Below are 9,625 nucleotides of genomic sequence, written 5' to 3' on the forward strand. Positions count from 1 at the left end.
GAAGAATAGTCATACCAGCATCACTAGCGGTAGAAATTGTCCAAAATTATCACAACGGGACACATTCTGGGAGAGACAGTACTGAAGAATCTCTCAGGAAACATTTCTACATACCAAGATTGTCCAACTTGACTCAGGCCATTGTACGCAGATGTGTAACGTGTGCTAAGAATAATGCAAGACAAGGACCAGTAAAGCCACCAGGAGTCCAGTTTATGGGGGGACTCCCCATGTCCGATCTACAAATAGACTTTACAGTAATGCCTAAATCGGGTGGACATCGTTACCTGTTGGTAATTGTGTGCACCTATTCAGGCTGGGTAGAAGCATGTCCTACTCGTACAGAGAAAGCAGGAGAAGTTGTAAGATTCCTGCTACGAGAAATAATACCCCGATATGGACTACCCTGTTCTATAGGATCGGACAATGGTCCAGCTTTTGTTCATCAGTGCCTACAACAACTGACTCATATGCTTGGTATAAAGTGGAGGCTTCATACTGCATATAGACCCCAGAGTTCTGGTAAGGTAGAGAGAATGAATAGAACTATAAAGAACCAGTTGGCTAAAATGTGTCAGGAAACCCAACTTAAGTGGAACGTTCTCTTACCCATAGCTTTATTGCGAATCCGCAGTACCCCTACCAGAAGGATGGGCCTCTCTCCTTTTGAAATCATGTATGGGCGACCACCTCCCGTACTTGGTAACTTAAGGGGGGACTTGAGTCAGTTGGGAGAAGGAATTACCCGGCAGCAGGTTGTAGAGTTGGGTAAGACTATGGAGGAGGTACAGAAATGGGTACAAGATAGATTACCTGTGAATATTTATCCCCCTGTTCATAGTTATCATCCAGGAGACCAAGTGTGGATTAAAGAGTGGAATAATGTACCGTTAGGGCCCAAGTGGAGAGGTCCTTATGTTGTTCTTTTGTCTACCCCTACAGCGATAAAAGTAGCCGAAGTAACTCCGTGGATACATCACTCCAGGGTTAAACCAGCAGCAGTCGATTCTTGGCAAATTACAGCAGATCCAGAGAATCCCTGCAAGATCCGGTTGAAACGCACTACTCAGTCGGAGTAACGAGGAATTATTGTGGATTACAAATTTTATTGTTACAGGTGTGAGTGAGAAGGCCATAATAAAGCCTGTCCGCTTACCAACACATAGTGTATAAGCCAGGAAAGTCTCGAAGGGACACCTGTGAAGACGAGCAGAACTCCATTCCCTGCAGCCCTCACATCCTGGAAGCTGAGGTTCCATCGCACGGACGAAGACTGAGGATGACGGCGAAAGATGTGCTTTTGATTGTGTTTATTTATATGTGTTTTTATATTCAGGAAGGTAGAGGTACCGACACTCCTAGCTGTGAGGTATGCATTAAGACTACGAGAACAGGTAACCATATTTCCCAAACCCTAATTTGGCATTCACAATACGAATGTAAAGGAGAGGTATCAAGATGTAGATACCTAAATATAGACTATAGTGTGTGCCATTTAGGAGTAGGAGAACCTAAGTGCTTCAGTCCAGAGTATCAACCTCGTACAATTTGGTTGACTCTCAGGAATGGAGATCCTCAGGGGACCCTAATTAATAAGACGGTGTTAGAATCCGTACATTCTTCGGGTGTTCTGCTATTTGATGCATGTAAGGCGATATCAAGTGGTAGAAAACCGTGGAATGTATGTGGGGATCTTAGATGGGAGAGGACGTATGGGTCTAATGATAAATATATTTGTCCCAGTAGTAAAAATAAATATGTGAGTCCTAGATGCCCAAATAAAGACTATAACTTTTGTCCATATTGGTCTTGTGTGGGGTGGGCGACTTGGGGACAGACAGTAGATAAAGACATGATAGTGACTAAGTTGCCGACTAGCCCTTATTGTAAGTCTATGGAATGCAACCCAGTCCATATACTTATTAATAACCCCGACAAGTTCCTAGATAAGTATGGAAATTTATTTGGGTTTCAGATATACGGGACGGGTTTAGATCCTGGGACATTATTGTTTATAGGAATAGAGACTGATACGGTATCCTCCCAGACTCATCAAGTATACCATTCCTTTTATGAAGAGATGAGTATAGATAATAAGATCCCCCATAACGCTAAAAACCTGTTCATTGACCTAGCTGAAAGTATTGCCGGTAGTCTTAATGTTACCAACTGCTATGTGTGTGGAGGTACTAACATGGGAGACCAATGGCCTTGGGAAGCAAAGGAGGTAATGTCCGGTTCTGAGGCAGTTGACCAACTAATATCTACACAAGCCGATTATCATTTGAGTGTTAGAGGTAAATCTGAGTGGAGATTAAAGACCTCCATCATAGGTTATGTTTGCATAGCAAGGAAAGGAATAATGTATAATACTTCTGTAGGAGAATTAACTTGTCTAGGGCAAAAAGCTTATGATGATGATACTAAAAATACAACTTGGTGGTCGGCTTCAAATGTCTCAGAACCATCTAACCCGTTTGCTAGATATGCCAGTTTAAAGGATGTGTGGTTTGATTTATCCATCACATCTACCTGGAGAGCCCCAGCAAATTTGTACTGGATCTGTGGTAAGAAAGCCTATTCGGAGTTGCCACAGGACTGGGAAGGGGCATGTGTGTTGGGTATGCTCAAACCATCCTTCTTCTTGTTACCGATTGAAACAGGTGAGACTTTAGGTGTTAAAGTGTATGATGTGAATCATAGGAAGAAAAGGGGACCCTTAGAGATAGGCACCTGGGAAGATAATGAATGGCCTCCCCAGCGTATCATAGATTATTATGGGCCAGCCACGTGGGCAGAAGATGGTACCTTTGGTTATAGAACCCCAATTTATATGCTCAACCGTATTATAAGATTACAGGCGGTGGTTGAGATTATTACTAATGAGACCTCACAAGCACTCAATCTTCTAGCGAAGCATAATACCAGGATGAGGACAGCAGTGTACCAAAATAGATTAGCCTTGGATTACCTTTTGGCAGTAGAGGGAGGTGTATGTGGGAAGTTTAACCTGAGCAATTGCTGTCTTCAAATAGATGACGAAGGGCAAGCAATAGCTGAGCTTACTAGCCATATGGTTAAACTAGTGCATGTGCCTACTCAGGTATGGAAAGGGTACAATCCAAGTAGTTGGTTTGGTAGCTGGTATGAGTGGTTTGGAGGGCTTAAGGCAGTGGTAGGTGGAGTCCTACTGATTTTACTGTTGTGTCTACTCCTACCGTGTCTTATACCCTTAGTAGTTAGGTCTGTGCAAAGCCTGATAGGAAGTATAGCAGAGAGGAAGGCTGCTGCACAGATAATGGCGATATATAAGTATAAGGCTCTAGATCAAGGAGAACCAATGCAGGAAGATGAGTGTTAAAAGATTCACATCATAAGATAAGTCTGGTCTGGTTCATGGTAACCTGAGGTATATGCAAACCAAGGTTAAGTGATGCCTCAAGTAATTGTGAAATATCAGAGGCATCAAAGGGGGGAATGTGATGTAATTCCAGTAAAATACAAGTTTAGCAGGCTAAGATTGCCACAAGGCATATGTATGTATATGTGTTTGTAGTATCAGTTAGTTAATTACACGTAGCTAAGATACTGTTATCACTGTACTGACCAGGTGCAGGAATGTAAGAACTGGAATTACGCGTCCCTCTCCTTTGTATCAGATGAGCCACGTGGTTAGACCGGATGGATGAGTTTAGACTCTATTTATTAAATAGGTTAAGGGTATGTGTGGGTGTAGTTAATTGTGGGAGGAGCTACAGTGCTATATAAGGAATGTACTCTATGTATTCAGTACTCCGACTTTGCTGTATTTTGGTGACGCTAGTCCCTCTGAGTCCCGATCGGTGATCCAATAAAGAATCTCTTCCTTCCTGAAGAAACCTGTGTCCATCTCTCTGTGCTTGGCTTCCGTCAGTTTCTCCGGTATCAGTAAGACAAGCAATTATTCCAACCAAATTAATTTTCCTGCACTGACTGCAGGCCAGCTTATGGATACCTTATACAGTATCTAGGTGCTCAATAGAGGTTAAAAACAATGGCCAGCTTCTCTGCCTTAGTGTTCTTAGTGGAGGTGTAATTATTTTACCTTTAAGGCATACAAATCAGATAAAAAAACGAAATAATTTATTATATTGTAATTACCGTATATACTCGAGTATAAGCCGAGTTTTTCAGCCCATTTTTTGGGCTGAAAAACCCCAACTCGGCTTATACTCGAGTCAGAGTCTGTATTATGGCAATTTGCATTGCCATAATACAGACTGGGGGGAGAGGGGTGCTGGCAGAGCTGTACTTACCTTTCCTGCAGCTCCTGTCAGCTCTCTCCTCCTCCGCGCCGTCCGCTCAGCACCTCGGTCAGCTCCCAGTGTAAATCTCGCGAGAGCCGCGGCTCTCGCGAGACTTACAGTGTGAGCTGATAGAAGGAGCTGCACGGACGGCGCAGAGGAGGAGAGAGCTGACAGGAGCTGCAGAACAGGTAAGTTACAGCTCTGCCAGCACCCCTCTCCCCCCACTGAACTGCCACTGGACCACCAGGGAAGGAGAGCCCCCCTCCCTGCCATGTATCAAGCAGGGAGGGGGGACGAAAAATAAATACAAATATAAATAAAAAGAAATAATAATAAAAAATAATACTAATAATAATAATAAAAAAAAAAAAAAAAAAGGGGGTATAAGGACCACTGTGGGAGGGGAGGGGGGGTATAAGGAGCACTATGGGAGGGAGGGGGTGGGATAAGGACCACTATGGGAGGGAGGGGGGTATAAGGACCGCTATGGGAGGGAGGGGGGGGATAAGGACCACTATGGGAGGGAGGGGGGATAAGGACCACTATGGGAGGGAGGGGGGGGGATAAGGACCACTATGGGAGGGAGGGGGGGGATAAGGACCACTATACCACTATGGAAGGGAGGGGGGGATAAGGACCACTATCGGAGGGAGGGGGGTGGGATAAGGACCACTATGGGAGGGAGGGGGGGAGAAAAGGACCACTATGGGAGGGAGGGGGGGATAAGGACCACTATGGGAGGGAGGGGGATAAGGACCACTATGGGAGGGAGGGGGATAAGGACCACTATGGGAGGGAGGGGGGGATAAGGACCACTAGGGGAGGGGAGGGGGAAGTAAGGACCACTAGGGGAGGGGAGGGGGAAGTAAGGACCACTAGGGGAGGGAAGGGTAAGGACCACTAGGGGAGGGGTGAGTCAGGACCACTGGGGGAGGGGGGTGAAGGAACACGGGGGTGGGGAGGTAAGGACCACTGAGGGAGGAGGAGGGGAGGTCAGGACATATGGGGGGGCAAATATCCTTGCACCGGCCCTGCACACACTGCATTCATACACTGCATTCATACACACACTGCATTCATACACACACTGCACTCATACACACACACTGCATTCATACACACACACACTGCACTCATACACACACTGCACTCATACACACGCTGCACTCATACACACGCTGCACTCATACACACACACGCTGCACTCATACACACACACGCTGCACTCATACACACACACGCTGCACTCATACACACACACGCTGCACTCATACGCACACACGCTGCACTCATACGCACACACTGCATTCATTATACACACACTGTAAATAAATATTCAATTAATATATTTTTTTAGGATCTAATTTTATTTAGAAATTTACCAGTAGCTGCTGCATTTCCCACCCTAGTCTTATACTCGAGTCAATAAGTTTTCCCAGTTTTTTGGGGAAAAATTAGGGGCCTCGGCTTATATTCGGGTCGGCTTATACTCGAGTATATACGGTAAGTTTAAAAAGAACTAGCTCACATTCTACTAAAAGCTAATAACCCCAGTGATAATTTTGTCTATAAAAAAAAAAAAAAAAAAAAAAAAAAAAAAAGAGAGAGAGAGAGAGAGAGAAATGCATGATTTACTATGTATCATAAATGGCTATTCCCTCCCGATCTTCTTTGGTTCTGTCACGTCCCCGGCTCCTTCTCATCCCCGGCCGCATCCGATCAATGTGGTCACACTGTTAAAAATCATAATGAAAGCTGACCGCTGCAGTCCCAAACAACTATGTAGCCCCGTTATCCTTATTCATTGTGTATTACATAGTTCTGCGTGTTGGGTCATATAGTAATCGTGATAGGTTCCTGCACTGATCTTTACTAATTCATTTCAAATTGCATTTTCTGCTAGTCCTTTAACATGCCTCTACCAAAGTAAGCTGAATTTCACCTCTACAGAGTCTGGTTCCAAATGCAAAGGTCAGTCTTACTCACATAAATTAATTCCTTCAAGTACATCTCTATATATGCAATAATCCATTAAGATGTTGAAGTATTATATAGTTTTACATTCTAAAAGTAAACCAGCAATTATTAGCTGAAACCAATAACAGAGGTATAAATAGAATTTGTTGTAATATGCAATGTACTAGTAACTAGTACATGCAATGGGATTTTCAATGTCAAAGAATATGTACAGAAATAGTATGATGTAATGAAGTGTGGGCATTACCACTTACCAAGTAAGACCATAAAAATTGTTCTTACAATTTGTAACACTACTTCTCAAACCAAACTCACACCAGCTATTAATCCAATATAAAACAAGACAATCTATTGAGTTTTAAAATGTTATATTTTATTTTCAAAAGACAATTGAAGAATTTGCCTTAGCAGGCCATCATCATATACCTGAAGTGTTTTGGTACAAAAAATATTCTTCTCTCTAATGAATTCCTTAAACAAGTGAACACCCCCTCCGACACCAAAATAATGTGACTTGGAAGCCAAATACACAATACCATTTTTTCCTAATAGATGCTGAAGTACATCATGCAGCACACTATAGTAAGACGGATTATAGATGGTCTCTGATGTTAAAATAACATCATATTTCTTAGGAGGAATTTCATTTTTCATTAACTGCACAAACCGTGACCAGTCCCCTGAAAAAAAACGGCACTTGGACAGAAGCCCAGCCTTCGATTCAGTGTTTTTTTGCCTTTTTGGACTGCATTCATTTAACTTTTTATTTTCACAGTTCACTAGTACATTGGGGATGGTTATTTCACCTATTACAGTACTGTTGTAGTCTTGGAAATGCACTTCTTTAGCTTTTTGCTTAAGGGCCAGAATTCCCAGCAAACCAGCTCCACACCCAAGATCCAAAACCTCCTTGCCATCAAATTCTATGCTATTGTCTTCCAAGTATCTTATAAGATCAAACGTGCATTCCCAAATTTTCATCCCACCTTCGTAAACGCCAGAAATTAGATCAGTGTTATATGTAATTGTTTTGCTTACAATGCTTTCACAATAAGAATCTCTATCTGATAATGTCATTTCAACAACGGACACATTTACAAAATTCAGCCCTGAAATACTTTCGACTATTTTATTTTCAAGCGCTCTGCTGACATCTTCTGGAAGTTTGTGCTCTGTGGCAAAGGTACTGCAGCTTCCCGTTTTTTCTTCAGATTGACAATTAAAGCTGGTTATGTCACTGCTAATTAGATTGTTTTTACCACTTGAGGTCACTGGCTTTGTTTCCTTTACTTCATTTGTTATCTCTGTCTGTACTTCACAGTCTCCTAACAGCACTTTATTGTCCTTTGACTTTTCTTCTTTGTCAAGACGGTCTGAAGAGCTATTGTAGAACACTGTGCTTAATCCGCACTCCGAGGGACTGCTTTCTGTGTCCTCTATAGAAAAATTGAACTGAAAAGACATCCTTGATGTGAAAAACAAACTCATACGTAATAAGCCAAATACTTCTTACAGTTTGAATTACTGAGGAGCTTCTTGGGTATCAAATGTTGAAGTTCTAAAAATAAAGGAAAAACAGTAAAATATATATATATATTTTTCAATCCAAAATGCAAACACTTTACACAAACCAAAACCAAGCAGGAAATGTACATTATTAACATTTATACAATTATTATAAACTTGCTCAGATTGCATTATTGGACACCCACCTCCCCTCTCTCGCTTTTTTTTACCCACCTACCTCAGTTTCAGACCTGTCCACTACTAAATATGTAAATGTAAATTTATCAGGATGCCTATTGCATTTTTCCAGCATTCCTAGGGATGGGACAATAATTGGGTAGATCGGTGGCCACCCGAGTGAGTGTGGAAAGTAAAGATAGTAGAAGTAAGTAAATTTGCGAGGGGGGCAGGCGACAGAGCGCGTGAGGGGGCGGTGGACGGGCGACACACTGAAATACCTTTTTTTTTTCCTCCATTATCAACTTCATGGTGGTCCAGTGGTCTTTTCCTTGTGGTACGCTGGGCTAGCTGTACAGTCTGCAGATCTGCATCCAACATGATAGAAGGTCTCACAAGCTTGAGTTGTCAGACCAGCAACGCTTGATGGCTGAGATCGCGAGACACTTCCATCTGCATCCGGCAGAGCTGCAGACAGGAGGCTCTGGCCTCTCACCCAGCAGCATGCATGGCAAGCCCCCGGACCCTGAGGCGATTTAGGCAGCCACGAGGCCTTAGCGTGAGGCCTAAGGTGACCACCTAAATCGCCTAATTAGAGAGACACCTCTATTCAGCAGACTTCCTTAGTCAATGAGCCAATCAGACTCAACTCTTCAGGAAGCAGAGCATGCAGCCACAGCGATCATCAACACCAGGTAAGCTGCCAAACTGTTCTAAAATGGTTTGACACACCACTCGGAGGGTGCAGGGGCAATCCTGACATTATAACCATTGAAACCAGCAGAAGTAGTTATTGTGCTTGTTAAAACTAACTAGAGACTGTATAGCCCCAGTAATAGCTACAACTGACAGATCACACAGTTTGTATTAGAATGAATAAGCAAGAAACAACTACCTAGTATATTCCACGTGTAAAAATACACTGCTTGTCTTCATTTCATTGCTGCTCCACATCATGTCACAGTTTAGGAAGGGGTTTAGTCAGTTACTCTGTGTACTGTTAGATTAATGGTGAAATCACAGCACACGTGGTGCACACGTACTTTCAACCCAGACTCTCATTACAAAAAAACAAACTAAAAGCTCAGCCTGCCGGTTTATCACGTGACAAGCGCTCATCCGCTTACCAAGTCACGCATGTTTGGTGCCAAATGCAGTACACCGCCGCTTTACTTCCTGCTCGGCTCACTTTGCTAAAAGTTATTATACATGAACGTTTAGCTCTCACTCCGGCTGTCTGCTATTATGTAGATTCCGCTGCACAGAGCGCGCCACCAGCGTCCTGGGTCCCTCAAAGTTCTGACAATATAGCCCCTCCCTCACAGTGCAGACAATATAGCCCCTCCCTCACAGTGCAGACAATATAGCCCCTCCCTCACAGTGCAGACAATATAGCCCCTCCCTCACAGTGCAGACAATATAGCCCCTCCCTCACAGTGCAGACAATATAGCCCCTCCCTCAAATACACTGTACAGACAATATAGCCCCTCCCTCAAATACACTGTACAGACAATATAGCCCCTCCCTCACAGTGCAGACAATATAGCCCCTCCCTCACAGTGCAGACAATATAGCCCCTCCCTCACAGTGCAGACAATATAGCCCCTCCCTCACAGTGCAGGCTCTATCCCCCACAGACACAGTATTGCCCATATTCTTTACAGTGCAGCTCCTATTA

The 9,625-nt window shown here is 43.4% G+C and overlaps 1 protein-coding gene across 2 annotated transcripts; it reads right to left on the minus strand.

The window, feature by feature from the left end:
- Window positions 1-6,614: 6,614 nt before the first annotated feature.
- Window positions 6,615-9,219, minus strand: METTL18 (methyltransferase 18, RPL3 N3(tau)-histidine). 2 transcript variants are annotated; one of them, XM_063444700.1, is made up of 2 exons: window positions 9,074-9,219; window positions 6,615-7,821 (listed from the first exon to the last, which is right to left on the minus strand). In XM_063444700.1, the coding sequence occupies exon 2, from the start codon at window positions 7,749-7,751 to the stop codon at window positions 6,630-6,632; it is 1,122 nt and encodes a 373-aa protein (XP_063300770.1). In that variant the 5' UTR covers window positions 7,752-7,821; window positions 9,074-9,219; the 3' UTR covers window positions 6,615-6,629. The 2 variants fall into 2 exon arrangements, with proteins under 2 accessions (XP_063300770.1, XP_063300771.1); XM_063444701.1 differs by lacking the exon at window positions 9,074-9,219 and adding an exon at window positions 8,842-9,013.
- Window positions 9,220-9,625: the final 406 nt, after the last annotated feature.

Source organism: Pelobates fuscus, chromosome 1 (genome assembly GCF_036172605.1).
Source record: "Pelobates fuscus isolate aPelFus1 chromosome 1, aPelFus1.pri, whole genome shotgun sequence".
Lineage (NCBI taxonomy): Eukaryota > Metazoa > Chordata > Amphibia > Anura > Pelobatidae > Pelobates > Pelobates fuscus.